Raw genomic sequence first — 20,535 nt, 5'->3', positions numbered from 1 at the left:
GTTTTTTTTCTTTTTCTTAAAGTAAAATATCTTTTCTTTCGTAAAATATTCTTGCTCCAATTATTGTTTTAACGAGACCTGGTAAAAGTTCAAAAGCAGGAGTCAATATTTTCACGAAATTAGCCACAGTATCAAGGCTGATTCGCACGATTATGAACAATGAGTATACTGTGTTTAATACAAAACAAGGTTTTCATTTGCCACATTATCATATATCCTTGAAGCTTTTTTTTTTTCTGTTTGAAGTCAGCTGTTCATACAAGATGTACGTTGTTTGCTGCCTTCTGTAAATAAAGGTTTGGTCCGTCTTCCAGGAACTCAACAATAGGACAATTTTGTGTTCGCCTCAGAAACGAGCTTCACATGCATATCCCTACTAATATATAAATGTGAATGTAAGTTTGTTTGTTACGCTTTCACGCGAAAACTACTCAACCGATCATCATGAAACTTTGTACACGTATTCTTGGAGGTATTAGTAATATAGGATACTTTTTATTAAGAAAAGAAAAAAAATTTTTTTTTCGGAAAATTAAGAAATTGTTTGTCAATAAATCTCAAAATCTAGCTTCTTCAACGCCATCTACCGGTTCAGTAATGAAGTTCCAATCCTGAGTACTGTAAATTAAGTCGCAGGTAAAATTTAGCGTTATGCCAAAGTAACTATTCCACGCGGACGATGTCGCGGGCAAAAGCTAGTTTTCAAATAAAAAATGTCAATTACATTTAGTAGTAAACAACAATATGATTATTTATTAAGAAATATTAGCGTCCACATAAGATTTAATTACTCTATGAAAGTAATCATCAACATCATTTTACGAGTTCTTAATCTGTAGAGCAGACCGTAATAAATTAATTTCATAGCGCAGTCTGTGTAATGAACATTTAGTTTTTGTATAATCTATACTTATTACTAAATTTTCTGGTTAATGCCTGTATAGAAAAATAGTTGAGGATTATGACGGATGAAAATTGTTATGAACTAAAAAAAAAACTTTTGAAGAATTTCTTCCAATTACTATATTTAAAAATTGAGATACATATTTAATGTCTACGTTTAATGTATTTTACATTATTTCTTCCTTTATAATATTTATAATACTATATAAAATAATTATGAGATCTATCGTGATACTAATTTAAAAAAACAAACATGCTTATTGATTGGATTACATAATTCAGATAAAAAATATTCCTTGATGATCAAATGCATTCATTATTGACTCCGTTGTAGATGCGAATATATAGACGGGTTTCAATATAAGTTGTTTTGTCATTCAGTATAATTTAATCCAGTTACTTAAATATTTTTATTTGTGTATGTAGAAAAACATTCTAGTCGCAAGTGTGGGTGTACAGAGCGTGGATGTTTCGGAATATCATCACGCACACACGCCACGCTATTGGCAGAAAAATGTTCAAAAATACATTGTCGTAAATTATACTACTTTTTGGTCGGGATTAGACCATGACATTGATCGTGCGATGTCGTTGAGAAAGTGGACACTTCAGTATCTCAATATTCTGATGTGATTGTTTTCAGACTCTCTCCTATATCCAATGATTCGATTGTTTCATTAGTGACGCCTTCAGCTCTAACTCTAGGAGCAGGCTTAGGGACCCCGGTAACCGTACTCGTCGAACTCGACAAAGAGTTCGACGTGCAACCCAACCCATGCATCAGCTTGCTGAGTTTCTCGCCTGATCTTCTCAGCGGGTCGCGATTTCGATCCGGTAGTAGATTCATTCGCGAAGCAGCTGCTCTTGAGTTGTTGAGCTGGCTTGTTGAGTGGCTGAGCCTTTGCTCGCCCACCTGTCCTGGTGAAACTGGAAAAGTCTCCGGGCCACCAATAATCCTTCAATCCTAAAAAAAATTTTTCATTAGCACAACCAACTGATTGGTAGATGAAAGCGATAACTCAGGAAATGCGACACTCAAATTTCCTTTTAAATTAAAACGAACCCTCTTGTAATCCTTTTAACAATAAACGTTATCTGGCTCCGTTATCATCTACCACGTACCAAGAGACAGACGTAATGGAATATGTGTGTTCCAGAGCAGTACGTTTTCTGGCTCGTTTCCGGTGGTTGTTTACAAAAAAAAAAAAGAAAAGAAAAAAAAACGTATTTATATATTTTAAACTCGATGTCCAAAGCGGCCATACGAACCGGCCGGCCGAGATACTTGCTACGATTAAAAATCGTTACAACTTCCGTTCGAGTCCGAGTCTCGGAGCGAAGCCCCAGATAAAAAAGATAAATAAGAAAAATAACATAAAAATCGATACGGCGGGACGGCGCTACCTGTTTTTTCGTCGTACTTAGAGCTCCAGTGGCCAGCGCGCTTCTCTGCTCTGTCCTCGTATAATAAATATAGGTACTACGGCTTTATTTATGTCAAGACTCTACTTAGATATAACTAGTTTAGTTAAGTTGCTCGAAGGCGACGTACTTAAATAAATAAACTTTAAATATTCCTGTATGTGGTCGAAATTGAAATTTAATCACTGGATTGGATGATAGTGTATAAATTGCATAAATCTTTATTCAAAAAGCTCGCTATGTTTGCTTGTTGTGGAAAATAATAATTACATCGATGTAGCTAAACGTACATGCATATAGGTGAATTATGCGTTGATCATATTTTTAAAACAACGATATATCAGATAGGTACTTGAAACGATATATAAACTTGAACGATGGCACCGGCTCATTGAATTAGCATCACATGATGTCATGTATCCGGCTGCATCCATAAGGGGGGGCTATAAATCGAACCAGTTAGATATTTTACCTTAGCGCAACCGGTAATGGAAGATATCAGATTAATAAAAGATGTCGATGAGAGCGGCCGAGGTGCACGGCAATTTCACGAGTGGTGCGCCACGATAATTAAGTATTGGAACGTGATGTTGTGGTGTGCGTGGGCCCGCGCAGTGCGGCGTGGAGCAGGCATATCGAGTCTGTAACTATGCGGCGTAACTCCGGTAGCGGCGCAACAGGTCTGCGGCGGGCGGCACGAGCGCGGGCGCGGGGCGGTAGGAAATCCTTTGCGCACGCACACAGACGCGCGTCGGCCGCGGCGAGTGTGTGCCATCCGGTTCTGTGCGCGTGTGAGCTCGCCGCGCCCGCGTGCGCACACAGCGAGACGCGGCTGTGTGTATTCTATCGAGCCGATCGATCAATGAGCTCGACATCGGCTCGACTCTTTCCTGCATGCAACTCATTGATTAACGCTATGAACGTGGGATTGTTTATTCATTCATAATGAATAATTTTCTTTTAAAACTCAAGTATTAGTTATAATTAAGGAAAAAAAACACATTGATCTTCACTATAGTATAGATCTGAGCGAACTGTATAGGTAACAGGGAAGAATGATATGATGAAATTGAACGTATCAATCAATCTCGTACTATTATACTATTAGAGAATAATTGCTTTACAATTTTAGCCGTTTAAAGTATGTAACTGACGTGTGTTCTTACCAAGAAAAAAAACTTTTTTTCCTTTCTTTTTAATTTAAGAATTTCACTACGTACTATACCTACATACGTATTAGTTCATTAATGTAACGGCATTAGGCACTGCTCAATATTAAACGTTAGTAATGAACATTTTAAAATTTAATTATTTTCATTCACAGATACAGATATGTATTACCAAATTCCACATGTAATGTAGGTGCATTTTACAATACCTATAATATCTTAGGTCTAAGCCACAATACATCAAAAACTCATCGTATAATCACACTAAATAAAAACGAAGTTTTGAGTGTTGGGAAAATTCTACAATGCACACTACAGAACCACGTAGGTAAAGTTAATTCAAAAATAATATTTTAAAAAGCTGTTATGCTTTAATTTGTCTCCATAATTAAATTCCGAGATATGTATTCGAATTAAGATGATAAACATAACCGAGTATTAAAAATACAGAAACACAATTATTTAATAATGTTACATAACATGGGTATTATCTTGGATGCATTTAATATTATGTTTAAAAGCAAAATTCGGTTATTTTTGGTTCTGGGTATTCTTTTTATGATTATGTCAGTAAATTATCAAGGAATGTTTGATTTAAAAAAAAAATACAATAATGATATCGATCAACAGGCTTATTTCGGTTTTCATACTATTTTGCACAACATCAAAATATAGTGTATTTTTATTAAATAGATAGTGTAAGACCATATTGTAAGGACCTTTTTCAAAACAACGACTAATAAACTAGTCTCGTAATGTTAATAGAAAATATAATTCGTTCATTAAATGAAGCATCTGATTGTGTACTAGTAATTTTTAACGCGAATAAGAAATACGTAAATCTGCGTGCAATGTAAAAAGCAGCACTAAAATAATATTTTGATCGTGACTTTTTAGTTTTTAGTGTAATTGTTTGAGGAATCACACGTATTCTATCGTCGACACAATTTGTTTTCGGATACACCCTGTATGTGAGTGAACTACTGGAGTTGGATACAGGGTGTAAAATAAAGTTCTCCAAAAAGACACTCAATTATTTTAAATCGTTATTAAGAATTTTTGTTCAACTAATTATACTATAGGTATTCACAAATTAATTAAGTATATAATAATTTCAAAATCTTAAAACATTATCAATTAAATTAAATAATACGAAATAATAATGATGCCATTGCAATAAAAATAAATCACATAAGTATATGCGACCAATCTAAAGTACTACGATATGTTAATTTTGATAACTTTGACATAAACAGAAAGCAGTATTTATTTGCTAACCTAACCTACTTATGCTGAATGAAGAAAATATATATGTGTGCCGGCAGCTCTATTCACTTTTTTGGAATAATTAGAAATGAGAGCTCACCTAACATGAATGAGAAATGTGGTTTTATTGTTACTGCTGTCGGCCAATGCAGCAGTGGTCTAAATTCGACTATAATCACGACTACCAGAAGATTTAGATTCGTTTTATATTTTATAATTTCTCTTTTGTTTAGTTATATTTTTTTCTTGATAAAAAAGTAACTGTTTCGGTTTTGTTTAATGATAACACTAAAGCCCTTATTGTAAGGACAAAAAAAAGGTAACTGTAAGCTGTAAAATGAACAAATTATACCTAATTAGATTTCCCCTCGACCACCTTCTTCAACCAATAAATGCCCTAGGATAGGAACGTAACGTTTCTAGGAGTCATCCTAGATAGTTTCTTCCGTGCTCACATTAGGTAAATGCATGACCGAACCCCGTTGATCCTAAACAAGCTCTGTTCCATGATTTGCAGGCGGAATAAACTAACTCCTAGCTAGTTAGCCCACTTTACAAAACTTACATACTGCCTCATAATATGCGACTGTGGCGTTGTAACAAGCGATATACAAACCAATATACTATATTATTCCTCTGGTGGTAGGACCTCTTGTGAGTCCACGCGGGTAGGTACCACCACCCTGCCTATTTCTGCCGTGAAGCAGTAATGTTTCTCGGTTTAAAGGTTGGGGCCGTTGTAACTATACTTGAGACCTTACAACTTATATCTCAAGGTGGGTGGCGTATTTACGTTGTAGATGTCTATGGGCTCCACTAACCACTTAACACCAGGTGGGCTGTGAGCTCATCCACCCTACTAAGTAATAAAAAAAGTCCAATCCATCCAGCTCGTCCTTACCTCCAGTCCTTACCTTGGTAAGTTATTAGTTATAAGGTCAATTTTAAACTACCCTAGACATAATACATTAAAATAATTTGTATAGAAGATAAACGTTTCAACTTGTCAGTATTTCCGTCATTATCATTATAATTTTCATGGTCCCCCCATTGGGACCTCGCATATCCCAGGCGTAGGCGTGTCACAAACTGCGAATCGCTTTTTTAATATTATTAAATGTATAGTCATTTCAAAATTAAGTAAGTAAAGTCTTTTACTGTCTCTTTATTATTTATTCAAATAAACCTCATGGTTACAGCCACCGACGTGTTGAGAAGTGCAATTATGTTAATTTTGACTAGCTATTGTTTTATTTTTTAGCTAGTTTCCATCTTATTATTTAAATTATTTATCAAGAATACGGTTGAATTTAATTTTTTTTTACGTAAAAGGTACAAAATGTCAACATTGAGAATTTTTTGAAATACTTCATATTAAAGTTAAGGTATCGATGCAGACGCATCGCCAGCGCGGTGGTAATTTTTCAATGCCCTTTTTGAAGAAGTCAGTTGTATGGGAGCCAGCAAATTCTTCGAAAGCATTTCATGCTGCTTCTCAGGTATTTAATCTGTCATAAAGCTGTCCAAGCTTTGGAAAAAGTAGAAGACTGTCATCGCAAGGTCTGTCTGGCGAGTACAGTGGACGATGCAAAACTTCCAACCCTAGCTTTCGTAGTGTCGAACCTGTCTGTTGCGTGGTATGAGGTCGAGCGTTCTCGTGCTGAAGCAGTGGGGACGGGCGATTAACCAAGGCTCGCCGGAGATTCCCGAGCTCTTCGGAGCCCCGCAATGGAACTCGTATTACCAATTACTCGTATCTTTGTCGTGTCTACTTTGATGAAAAAGACACAAATGTAGTAAAACAAAACACGAATCAATAAACAAATTATTGAATTTGAAAATTGAATTCCATATCTGATAATAGTAAAATTCCTTGAAATTTTAAATTTATTACCAACCATGCATAAATTACGTTTCAAATAGCCAGTATTGTAAAACGGCAACTTCATAGGTAAATACCTAATATGTATGTATATTTAACAGTACATATTAGAAAGAATATCAGTCTCTGGTCGATCTGGTGATAGTAGCAGGCATCATATTTTTGCCTGCCTGATTTCGGTATTGGTTGTTGTTATCTACATTTATTAATGGAAGCTAAGTTTCGAAGCATTTTTAAGTAGTCAAATTAAAGTCGTTTAATGTAATTCAAACAGTTTTGGCACACAAATAATTCATCGCAGTTCGTTCCTTATAACACGTATATACTAAATACTATTATTAATACCTATGATCTTTACACACTTGAAGTATTATGATCTAATGACAATTTTACTCGATATCATATCGATACTGAATATCGATTATTCAACCAGACAATTTACGTTAAATACGTGTATTAAATGAAGACGAAAGCGAGTGAGTTAGCGTCGATACTCGAGCTGTTATGTTCTCAGGTGAGTTGACAAGGCGGTTCTAGTGGGCTCGGAATTCGCGTCAATGCGTGGTCACAAGCGTGGGCGAGGACAGTTCGTTCGCCCACGGCGCCGCACCTAGCCACATCGCCGCCGATAGTGTAAATCAAAACTTCTATTGTCACTAGTTACCACTAGCTGCCAGCTGCGACAATCAGATTATATTCGTTCATTATGACGGCCACAGAATATTTTTATTTCTGACTTGAGAATACACATGAGCGCGTATCGTTTTACAACACAGGAGAGCTATTTGATTTTACGAATTGCTTTAAACTTTTGCGGCTATCTACGTTATAAACAGTATTATTTAGTGAGTTCTTACTAAAATTATTAGGTTTAGTGAAGAACCGATATTTCCGGACTGTTGCAAGCGTCACGATAATATTATGACATTTTCACGGCATCCAATACTAATAGACGATAAAGTGCTATGGAATGTCATTAAAAAAAACTTTTAAAGGATATTTTCGGTAGGCAGCGGCTTGGCTCTATGCATTTGACGTCCATGAGCGACGGTAACCACTTACCATCAGGTGGGCCGTATGCTCGTTAGTCTACAAAAGCAATATAAAAAATGATGCTCTAAAAAGAACACTTAAAATTTTTAGTATCGGATAACTCTATTTTGTGATGCACTTGACAATAAAACGGTTATCACTAAAAGCAGATTGTTAGTGAAAAGTGGACTATAAATATTATTCAAAATTTCACGATGTGTAAATGTTTTTTGAATATATTTTACTAAACGACACTCCGAAATATACTACTAAAAACCTTTAAGGATCCGTCCGTCAACAACAAATCTTATCAGTACTATCGAAAGTATTTCTTTTTGGAACTTTTTATTTTAAACATTGTACGTAATAGGATTACAAAAATAATAGAAAACCGTTGATGCAAGCAATGTTGTTGAACTGTACTTAGTTTTGATTTTAATTCTGTTGCCTAAGCGTTAAAGTTCATTTTAGAACGACAAAGCGAGGACTGTTAAGACTTAATCAAGGCGAGGAGGTGTCATTGGCCTGCCAGTGGACGGTGGACGCTCCACTAGCTCTCTGTCGCAGCTACTTTTGCTTTTTGAGTGAACATCGTACATCCTGGAGGCGCACGTCATTACTTTGGTATTTTCTAATCACTAACAACGTACCTGGAACTTGAAAATTGGAGTCTCGACACGTTTATTACGACCAATAATTTTGTCAAACACAATTCGTTTTATGGTTGAAATAAAAACTATGCATTCGTCAAGAATTATCTTGACAAAAATACTTTTGAATATGTAGGTACAGTTGCTGTGTACAGTTGTAATCGTTCCACACAAATCTTCAAAACATGCCATTTAAATCTCGCTTCCTAAACAATATTCAATATGAAATATTTATTCGTATTTTATTAAAATTTGTCAAATGTATTTCTCAGTGTGGTTGGATACCTACTCTTTGATGGAAGTATTAATTTAACAAACGGTTGACGAATCAAGTTTTTCGATTGTAGGTGAGCAGTAGTGATGTTGTAACAGTCGAGTAGTGAGAGGGAGATGTAATGGTCGTGACGGTTGGCATTAGAGTGCCACGATCGCACGAAGTAGGGAGGGCCGCGGTTGCCTCCGGACGGACGACCTCACGGAAGGTCGACTGCCTCGCTCGCCCCGCCGCCCGCACCCCGTGCTCGCCCTCAACCAACCGCTATGTGGAATTTATATAATTGCCTTCAATTAAAACAAGAATACACGAATATATATTCTTTGTTTATAAACGAATGCCGTTGTAAAACAATTTTTAAATGGCAGCGCATGTCGAATTAGCAGCTTAATGTTTCTTATTGCGCGTGGACAAATATTCGCTACTACACACATCGGCCGCGCTTGTACTGAACTGAATTGGAATCCACATGGTTTACACGACTAAGGTCATCGTCGATGAGTGAGTGCCATGAATGGACCCAATCGTACACGGTCACCGGCTCGCTCATCCTTGATTATAGCGTTGTTATTACGTAACGCTTAATTCATATATTTTTTTTATTAATTAAAAATAATAATGTTGTTTCATCTTCTGACGGCGACTGTGTTCGTAGTTATGACGCCGGTTGTAGTGTGCGTGTAGTCATACGATGATTTAAGTGTCATTCACGATACTTTGCTATTGTATTTAGATTGGCTCGAATAATGAATGCGAAAAACAAAAAAAACGATGCATTATTCGTCGTGTTAACAACGCCTCACTCGGCCCCACATGGCAGTTTGAACAACTGCGAACAAAATTAAAGATACTGTGTACTTTGAAACTCTTTATTTAGCTGAGTTCGAGTTCATAGCTTTTTTTTAACTAGCCATATGGCTAGTTCATACTCTTTTTTTAACTATGGATAGTCCATATACCACTATAACTAGTGAATGCAGCCGTTAACTTTGGAAAATCGGTTGCATTGAAATAACTATCCAGTGTGCTTAGTGCGAGTTTTTTAACGTTCTCGATAGCGTAAAAGTTAGCCCATATTTGTATGGAATGCGATCGTTTGCTTTCCTTTGCCGTTAGGGGCGCTGTTCCAACTGCATACAACATTGGGTTAACTTTTACGCTATCGAGAACGTTAAAAAACTCGCACTAAGCCCACTGATCGTTTCGTGGTAGAAATATGTAGGACGGTGGTTCAATTGCGTTAACTCACAACCGCCTACCAGTGTGTGTTGACGAAGGTTTTCCACGTTCAAAGACATCCAATAGCTGAGATACTGAAACACGCAATTACTAATGGTGGGCCGTAATGTAGGTATGCCCGCAGTTAGTCGTGTACTCTGGTTCCAAAGGTGAAACAGCCGATTTACGATACAAATGAGACTTCGACCTCATACCTCGTGTTAGATGGAGGTAACCGCGTTTTAATGTCTATGGCCTTTTTGACCACTTAACAATAAACCGTGAGATGATCCACGGATCTATGGTATTCAAAAATGTTAGCAATTACGCGGAGATAGGTCTTATGAAGGAGGAAACAGAATCAATAAATAGCTCGAAACAGAGAGAACTTGATACATTATTATCATGGAAACTTCTACGATATATTAATATATTAATATATGTAAAGGCTCTTTGGACCATGTTTTACTGGTGGTAGGACCTTTTCTGAGTCCGCGCGGGTAGGTACCACCACTCCGCCTGTTTCTGCCGTGAAGCCGTTGTAACTATACTTGAGACCTTAGAACTTATATCTCAAGTTGAGTGGCGCATTTACGTTGTAGATGTCTATGGGCTCCAGTAACCACTTAACGCCAGGTGGGCTGTGAGCTCGTCCACCCATCTAAGCAATAAAAAAATAAAAAGTAAAATATTGTTTCGCCATAAACACATCAACGCGCCATCGAATGTGCGCGAAATATACGCACGTCTCTTCACAATCACGACGTATTCGTTCACGTTTCTTTTATCTGTAGCAAACATCCGGTATTATTAGTAGACGCGTCCGCCCCGTACGCCAGTATCAAACGAATATATCAAATTCAAACGACTATTATATTAAAAGATAAGAATTTTAGACAAACAGCACTCTTAAATGAACTGTTTATCGGCTGTTAAAGCTCGCGAAAGATAATATTAATGTTCAAAACAATATAGTTTATCGTTGTTGGGTAACTAGACGCTTTATTTCGTAATATCAACGTGTAACAGTAGCTTAATAAACGAGTTCAAGATGTACCGTTTGCCTAAAATGCGACAAGAGATTTGACTGTTTGATTTTTACTGGGAGGTATCATTTGAACAGTGATTCGTTTTGTTCGATCATAGTGAATATATGTATTCCAAGATTCTTGAGATTCATGGTTTATTCTGTGCCAATAAAGTAATGTTTTTTTTTAAATAGTGTAAGTACATTTATTGTTCGTAATACGTAGGTACGCGTCTTTTTTTAATACGTAAGATTTAAAAATGGCGTCATAACACGTTAATCTAAACAGAAATAGTAGGAAATGTTACCAGCCAACAAAAAAATTTATTCTTCAGAAATTTATTTAAATATTGGTCTAGCAGTGTCTTATTTTGTCTACTAGGTCAACTAAAATGCAGATTTAAATTCGACGCGTATAATCGTATATCGTATTACTGAATCAAATTCTTTATTTAATCTAAGCGAATTTACAAAACGATTCGTTTAAACGGTAATATTTAAATACTAACTTAGAAAATAGAAACTCGTCTTATTAATAGTGTAATTTTGTAAGAGATGGGACCAATTTAGCTACGTAGATGCAGTGCTGGCGATAGCGGATGGAAAGTGCGGGCGGCAGAGACTTCCGGCCTGGCTAGCCTTGCGCCGCCTCCAGAATAACAAACGGAACCTGATTTCTATCGAGTGGGCTATCGTTTAAAACGCCTACTCGACTATGAGAAGTCTTCTACGCATAATTACAGGAATAGGATTGAACAAAGACACAGGGGTGGGATTTTTAATTGTGATAGGAAGTGGTGTAGTCCCGCACGTGTAGGTACTACCATCTCATCTACCATGTTCCGAAATAGAAAATACTTTAGCAATGTAGGGCAGCCGATACACAGTAAAAAATTCGATCTCGTCTCAAAGTACCTATAAGAAGAAGTCTATGAGCACAGGTGCGATTAGTAGCTCCTGTTAGGCCAATAAGTGATTTTTGTTTCAAATTCATATCTTTTCGTAACTATCTCATTGTTGAAGATGTAATGCACTAAAATTTTATTCTGTGTTCACTCAACTTGATTCACGGTACCTGTATTTACAGAAGCATCAATTTACGATTTCACGAAAGTTAGGTAGACACGAACCAACAATAGACAATGGGGTATGCAGTACGTGATAACTTGAGTCTTGTATATTCTTCGAAGTTGTGCCTACTGTATCTCAGTGTATTGTTTAGTTAATAACGGAGACAATCACTCGAACATCTTTTTTTTTTTTAAATTAAAAATGTACTTATTTAACTACTACGGATTTCGAATGGTTTCTCAAAATTTTGTATCTTCGGTAAAACTACGATGTTTTTGTATTTTACCGGGCTGCATTTCATTTATGGCTTCATGAAATTACAATTTAGCTACTGTCCGGTTTACTACTATCCGTTTTTTTTTTTCAAATCGTTAATTGAAATTGTAATTAATTGAATTATTATGTAAGTTATGTCTTGGTTGGTACGAGTAATTATTATCTATTAGATTATTCGACCTCAAAATCGTCAAAAGTCTCAAATCGATTAAATCGAAAAAAATTATATTTAAAATCAAAATTACAAAACAAGGAGATATGATAACTTTAATAAATAAGGTTATAAACAACATGATTAATTTGTTTAAATTCAGATTATTCAGATCATTCAGACTATTCAGATTAGAAAATAAAAAGCGTAGTTATTATGACTGTGTGTGAGCCTGCAGAGTAGATAATAATATGTAGATACCAACATCTGCGGCGAAGTATTATTATGTTCAGAATTCAATAGTTGTATCTACTACGACATTACCGTTACCAACTTAAAAAAGCAATAATGTACGTACAACATTTGTACAAAACAAAGTTATGTAAATATAATTGTTATTCAAAGGCTAATTTCAAAACTTGCTTTTGACAAACTTTATTCATTTGCTAATTAGACTCCTTCTTGCGAAAGAAAACTAAAGTGCATATCAATTAACAACATTTTGTTTTTACTTACTTTGAGAATAGTTTGATAACTAGGCGGACATGTTTTATAGAATTTGTGATGCCTGCTTCGATGGGTACTGTGACATTTAATTTTGTCATCGTATGGTTGCGTTATCGCTTGTCCTTGACACAGAGACGCCGCGTGCACAACGCTTTTATTGTCGCTGCAACCTTGCGAAAATTACCGCTACCGATAACAAACGCCATAGTTGTCGACTAATCAGTACAGCACACCCTTCGGCTGTTGCGTACTTACTTTAAATATTTGTTTTCAGATCTTTACTAATTAATTATTGTAAAATAATTTATTTAATTGATTCATTTTTACGAGTACATATGCCTTTAAGGATTATATTTTTTGTACAGTTTTTAAAGACGCATGTGGATGGCAGCCTCACGGCACGACTCTCGCCAACCGGAAACCTAATTCCCGGATGTGGTTGCGCGGGGGGATCTCACCGGAAGCTTGGTAAACGAGCACATCCGCTACTGCCGCCCGCGCCGCAAAATTTGGCACCGTGAGCGCTCGCAGCCCGCTTCCGGCCTCCGTCCCCCGGACCCCTAACGTCGCTCTCGCCCGCGAAAATAGCGGCCAACCGCTCTGTGTACGCGGTTCATTCAGTATGGCCGCCTTCCATTCATAAAAAGGCGAGGTGCGGGCGGTGTGGTGTGCGGCGGTGAGGGCGCAGCGTCTCCCGCCGACCCGCACCCGCACCCGAAGCCAGTGCGGAATGTGCCAGCGAACGGAACGGTCGTTTCGTTGGAGCGTAGCGCTAGCGCTCCCGGTTTTCCATTAAAATGTGTATAAGAATAAGTGCAGTGAATCCGCACGAGTTCGGAACGGTCACAAAAAACGCCGTCGTCGAGATCAGAAGTAGAAATCAACGAAGAACTTCAGCGAGGAAGTGAGTAGCGGCCATATTGCAGTGATAACCGCGCGGCGGGCGGACGAGAATCGAGGCCGGTGCGTGGGCCGTCCCCCGCCCGCACCAGGTGCCGCTCCGGACCGCGCCGGTCTCATGAACCTTCCCGTGGATTTGCGCGACCAAAAATCGGTGATTCCACCGTATTTTTGTGGGGAAGTGAGTCTTCCGGCGTGGATTCGTAGCGGCACGATCGGCAATTAGATCCGATCATAAATCCTCTGTAGATCAGTGTTGTGTGTGGGACCGCCTGGTCCGAGTGTCCTTGTGTAGAGATGTGACCGTGGAACGTTTGTTTCGTAAGTACATAAACGACGTCCCACAGCGAAAATCTGTAGTCTTGTCAGGGAAACCAAACTTACGAGAAGCTAGGACTAGGCGGGTCACTAAATTATTTACGAAAGGGTTAACATTATTTACAAAGAAGTCACTTTAAGATGAATGACGAGAAACGACGCCTCGCCTCGCCGCTTGGCGACGGGCACACGTGCAGCGAACAGCGCAACGCGAGAACGTTCTAAACTAACTCGTTAATAATACTACCACATCTCTCATTTATTTTCGTAAACAATACAGATTCCAAAACACTTTCAATTGTAATGTTGATATCATAAAGGTTACAAAAGAATGAAACTATTCATTTGCATTTAACTAACACGATTCGTAAATAAATTTACAAAACGTGTATAATATACAACGTTACAATAAGTAAATAATAAATAACAGGAGAAATTTAAACGTTATGAGTTTATTATAGCAACAGTGGAACGAATTTCGACAATAATTCTTGATAACAAACAGTCAACGCAGATAAAGAATATTTTTTTAAACAATGCTTCAACATAAACTCGTAATATTTTAACGAACTTTCAAAGATAACACGAAAAAATCGGAATGAAAAATAAATACGTATATCTAAATACTTAATTTTTAATTTATATTATAAAGTGTGGTTATTTTTATCTAATTACTTAAAACATACCAAAATACTTTAAAACTTAATAAACTGCTCTTTTTATCAATGTTTCCGTAGTCAAGTAGCAAAAAAGAATATCCTTTTAATTCCATACTGACCATACTATGCCGCAGATCTATTTACAACATTTGGAAGGTATGCGTGAAACTAATTCACGCAAGATACATGTATCGAAATTATTTGTGGGTTAACTTATTTTCAGATTGGATTTAATGAGTCTACAAAACTTCTATAATTTTATTCAATAATTACTAATAATAATATAAACTTTTCAAGTCGTGAGTCTTTATTTGACAATTGATTTTAAGAACAACTTCTGATGAAAAGTACTTAGTTTAAATGAGATATAGTTGATTAATTTTGAAAAATAGTATAACTTACAAGCTTTCAAGTAGTTAATAATTATGCATGAAGAGGTGAATAAGGGAAACTAAATATGAACGAACCCTTTTTCTATATCGTCAAACTCAATCAGATAACGACTGATTGACAGAATGACTGAAATTTGGATGGTGTATCTCTTGCATGACTAGTAAATAGATCGTGTTTGGGCTCATTGAATTTGTCTCTGCGAATACTATCCAGAAAGCGGTTTCTCTTTTTTTTACCCAACTTTTTGTCATTAACAATATTTTTTTTCTGTGAATGCCTGTTAAACCTGCAGAATCTTAGTGCGTAATGATTTGCATGTTTGTTTTCCAAATGTATTTACCCCAATTAGAATTCTTTATATGTTCATAATCTTGGGTTCATTAGTATAGGTATAGCATTAAAAGAAGCCTGTCTGATTAAAGCTTCGTAGCGTTAGAGTGTAGCTACCACGATTTTGCCGCGAAGCACCGTGCGTATCGGTTTGAACGGTAGAAAAGCCGTAAACTTCGACTTCTTTCAAGATAGGTGACGGCAATCACGTTTCTGATGTCAATACGCATCGGTAACCGCAGTGGTTATCGGCCAATTATGCCGTGAGCTGCTATACTAAACTTATATCTATGGAATTACAAAAAGTAGCACTAATCATTGAGTTAACTTTATGGATAAATCGATTCGTAATATTTTGCGTGAAATAAAAATTATGGATTTTATCATTAGAAAAGCTGGTGACAGACATGCTGTGGCGTTAATCGACCCTCGATAACCTTTGAATCCAAAGAACTCAACGGATTTTTATCGTAAGAGGAAATAAGTAATTACTATCAAGAAAAATACTATACTACTCGCAATGGTAGTAGATTTAGATTAGGACATATAAGGTGGTTCCTTAAACAGACACCATTAAATTTAACACAATCATTGAGAAGAACTGAAAAGGATGGCATAGTAAAAAAAAGCTATGGATCTCAAATTTGATGGTCTTTTGAAGAAAAAGTTTGAAGGAGAGGAAGAAGAAGTTGATATAAAGTACACGAGAATTTACGATGCAAAATGGAAAGTTTCTGATCTTTCAGAATTTTTTCACTACCTTCAATAGATAGAGGAATTCACGGCCTACTTGATTAATATCTAACTGGCGTTCATATACACATAACATATCACTATTAAACAGTGAAAGTTTCAACTAGGTATATTAATCCGTTCTCTGCCAAAACATGAAAGAATGAGTTGCGTTAGGTAGGAAATTAAAGAATGGTTCCGTTTGCAACATGAGATCCGATGAGTTCAAATTGTTTGCATATACTAGGTGGTATTGGGACAACTGGAATCGATTTAGTACTTAGATATGACTTTCGGTTTTATCAACGACCTTCTTGAGAATAATACGATATAAGCCTACAGCTTAGATGACTGCATAAACTAGGTTAAGTTTGAGTTAAGTAAGAAAATTCGATGAAATACAGTAGTTTCTCGGAAACGAATGATAGCTTAGTATAAGCATACTAAAAAAAGGACTGAGGACTCATATGTTTTGTTAATACCCGAACATACTACCACGACATTGTATTTAGCGAATAATAAAAGCAGGAATGTAATCTTAACTGTATTAGTAGATATGGAATTAACAAAGAACTAGTAAAGTTCGGTTTGAAGGGTGGGGCAGCCGTTGTAACTATACTTGAGACCTTCGAACTTATATCTCAAGCTGGGTGGCGCATTTACGTTGTAGATGTCTATGGGCTCCAGCAACCACTTAACACCAGGTGGGCTGTGAGATCGTCCACCCATCTAAGCAATAAAAAAAAATTCTAAATTCTTTAAAACACATTGTAATGCGTATGCGTAAAAATACATCCACGGTTTTAAGAATTTTATCGTATTTTTACGGAAAATAATAAATCCAGTCATTGTTGTAACCACGATGAAAACTTAATATATCGATGGTACTTTTGAATAAAATTATCACAGTATTGTTTTAATATAAACACCACAACTATGTTATTAACTTCGAAATAAACAGAAACTTTCAAAACATTTTACCGACAAAACTTAGTACCACAGGAATAGTTAAACCCAGCCATTGTAGTGGCAGTTATCATAAAATGGATGATATTTGATACCTGAGTTGCGTAATAACATTTACAAGATTAGCACATACATGTCCACATATACAAGTTCCTAAGAAAAACATTCCGGCCATTGCGCTAGTAACGACACAGTTCGGTTGCCGTTTTCTTGTATCTATTATAATAATCGTAACTGTTAAGTAATGAAACAAACATTATTTTATACATCGTCCTACGCTAGCAATCCTCTACAAAAAATTATAAAAAACGTAAGCCTATGCTATCACTTGAAATTTCATAAACGAGCGGTAATTTACTGGTGGTAGGACCGTAAGTCCGCGCGGGTAGGTACCACTACCCCGCCTATTTCTGCCGTGAAGCATTAATGCATTCGGTTTGAAGGGTGGGGCAGCCGTTATAATTATACTTGAGACCTTAGAACTTATATCTCAAGGTGGGTGGCGCATTTACGCTGTAGATGTCTATGGGCTCCAGTAACCACTTAATAACAGGTGGGCTGTGACCTCGTCTTGCGATCTAAGAAAAAAAAATCATTTAAACAATACACCATAGCTATTAACGGGTGAGACCAGAAAAAATGTGTTAATATCATGTTTTGCCTTATGTATATAAAACCTAGACTTCTAAATTGAAAAACTCAACGCGATTGTCTTTTACATGGAAGACAAATATTTAATTAGTTTAATGGGAATAATTTTGAATACATTTCAGACGTGAGCAGGTTAAACCAGTACGTTTAGTGTCTGCTATCATCTTAAATAAGAGATAAAACATATTTAAATTTGTAATGACTATTGACCTGACTGAATTTATAGACGAGATTTTTAAAGTAACGTAAATAAATAGATCCAGACTCTATTTTGCGAAGGCGTTCGACTTAGACGGTACGTGTTTACTGAGTGAACGACTTTGTTACAATTATCGTAAGCTAGACACGTATTTACAAAATAGTGGGAAGAAAGCGTACTGAAGGGTTTTTGTTTAAATAATTTGACAATGATAAGATTAAACATTGTATTCATCTTTTACTGTTTTTTGGAATTATAGAGACTCGTTGTAATGCTCAATATTTGTGTTTTATGAGAACATTAAATTGAGTTCCAATATAAATTCTTATTTACAAGGACTACAAAAGTACTACTATCTATTTAAACACATATTGATATAAAAAGCGTTCCTGTGAGATGTTTTCGTATTGCTTAAAAGTACAAACCTAAGTCCAGATTTTTAAATCGGTAAGGTCAACAAATGTAATGGAGAGTGCATTTTACTATTAAACCCGTCTGTCACGGTGTTCACAACGTCACTACCCTTTACCCATACGCTTAACTTCCATAATTAGCACCTCGCTCACGCTCGGCATGTCGTAAAAACATAAGACCACTGTAACCAGTACATTCGATTTCGATTTTTTTTTAATATTGTGTGAAGTAATATTAGGAACGGTAATTATATATTACTATACAGTGTATGAGTAAACACTGTAATAAGTTGTTCTAAGTGCACAATAAGCAAAGTTCATATTATGTTTTTGCTAGATCATAGATTTCACGTTTCAGCCAATCATACGTGTTTGTATCACTTTATGCAAACATCGTGTTTTTTTTAATTTCCGGTGAAATTTTTTGATAATAATACAGACGGATTATTATTATTTTAATTAGATGATCCCAGTAAACAGAGAACTGGTTTAAAGCAATCGTCGCTAATGTCACTATGTGAACCTCGAGCATTTATTAAAATAATAACATTTCATGTTGTTTTCAAAAAGCGAAAACTAGTCATTATAATATTTAAAATTCAATATTTTGAGGGTAGACTAATATTTTTTTTATGTGGATTTTATGAACAAGATTCATTATTTTCATGTTTTTTATTTTACTTGGCAGGTGGGGACGATGAGGGAACAGGAAGGCGACGGCCCGGAGAGCCGTTAGCCGGACTCGATGGATGAGTATGGCGGGCCGGCGGCGCCGCCCCGGCCGCCCAAGCCGGCGGCGCGCGTCCACAGGCCGTCGGGCGCGCGCCAGCCCACCGTATCATTGCTGCGGCCGCGCCCTGAAGCCGAGCGCGAGCGCAACGCCTACGTGGAGGCTCCTCGGCGAACTCACGTGTCACCCGCAGCGGCACACGCGGGCGCGCACCAACCTCTCAAGCCGGTGACGACGCAGCCGGCCGCCGCGGCCGACAAGCGGCGCGCCGGCGCCCTCCAGGCCGATTCTATAGTGTGCGAAACGTGCGGGCGATGTCGCTGCGAGCAGTGCGCTCGACCTCGGCCGCTACCCTCGCGCTGGCTGTGCGGCTCCTGTCTATGCAGCGCGGAAGCATGCGTTGACTACGCGTCGTGCATGTGCTGCGTGAAGGCGCTGTTCTACCACTGCGGGAGCGGCGAGGAGGAAGCCGGCGAGCCGTGTGCGTGCGGACCGCGGCTCGCATGTGTGGGTGCGCTGGCGGTGCCGCTGCCGTGCCTGTGGCTGTACTGGCCGCTGCGTGGATGTGCGGCGGCGGGAGCGGCGCTGTACGCGCGGTGTCGCCGCTCCGGCTGTCGTTGTCCGGACCCTCAGCCGCGGCTCTCCAGTATTATCTAGTCCCGCCGCGCGCCGCCCGCGCCCTCCGAAGCGCCGAGTCGAGCGGCGCGACCGCGTTGTACAAATATTTATTGGCGAGCGGCAGGCTTCGGACCGCGCGGGGGTGGACTCAGTGATCGCTGTGCCTGTCCGTGGAGTGTGGTGGCGCGGGGCCGGCGTCGGACGTGCGCCCCGCGCTCGCTGTGTGAATCGTCTACGAGTACCTTGTAAATATAGTTTTATAGTGTGAATGTATGTGAACGTGTCGCCCGAACGTCGAAAGTCTCAAATTTTCTTGAGACCGTAACGTGTCATAAAAAAAACGTTAACGTTAGTATTTTGGATTCTACGCAAATCCAGAGAAGATTAAGAAATGAGATATAAAGCATACTTATTAAGATGTAGATAATTTACCATTTATTTATTAACTGAATTTGTATTTATTTGTAAATAAAACGACAACATTATATTATAAATACGAATGTTTACTACATTGTTCTTGTTTTCTTTTTCCTTGACCATTATATCATATATAATACGCAGTTTTATCAGTCTTATCTGAATATGGAAGAAACATGATTTTCATACAAAAACAGGCATTGTTCAAGTCAAGATAAAGACAAACATTCATCGCTAGGTACATACCTACGTGAAGTAATTCACAACTGTCTATAAATTTGTAGAATTAACAATTCCAAACTTGTCAATGAATTATTACAATTATGAAATTTTAAGAGTATACAACACATGTCCATTTACT

At 37.6% G+C, this 20,535-nt stretch overlaps 1 protein-coding gene and 1 long non-coding RNA gene across 4 annotated transcripts in view; one reads left to right on the top strand and one right to left on the bottom strand.

Moving 5' to 3' along the window:
- The window catches only part of sty (sprouty signaling antagonist), a 38,162-nt gene extending 17,894 nt beyond the window's left edge, over positions 1–20,268 (top strand). Inside the window, exons 1-2 of one of the 3 annotated variants that reach the window (XM_089732447.1) lie at positions 13,500–14,069; positions 19,098–20,268. In XM_089732447.1, coding sequence (XP_089588573.1) covers positions 19,155–19,796 — 642 coding nt within the window. In that variant the 5' untranslated portion in view covers positions 13,500–14,069; positions 19,098–19,154 and the 3' untranslated portion in view covers positions 19,797–20,268. Of the gene's footprint in view, positions 1–13,499; positions 14,070–19,097 lie in introns of those variants that run through there. The other 2 variants (XM_028172761.2, XM_089732448.1) reach the window with 2 other exon arrangements.
- On the bottom strand, positions 1,007–3,286 carry LOC149501658 (uncharacterized). Its single transcript, XR_016324097.1, has 2 exons — positions 1,967–3,286; positions 1,007–1,867 (listed from the first exon to the last, which is right to left on the bottom strand). It is a non-coding gene; the product is annotated as an uncharacterized LOC149501658 (long non-coding RNA).
- Positions 20,269–20,535: the final 267 nt, after the last annotated feature.

Source organism: Bombyx mandarina, chromosome 13 (genome assembly GCF_030267445.1).
Source record: "Bombyx mandarina strain Sakado chromosome 13, ASM3026744v2".
In the NCBI taxonomy this organism is placed as follows: domain Eukaryota; kingdom Metazoa; phylum Arthropoda; class Insecta; order Lepidoptera; family Bombycidae; genus Bombyx; species Bombyx mandarina.
Note: the sequence above shows the minus strand (reverse complement) of the source record. Positions and strands in the feature narration are given on the sequence as shown.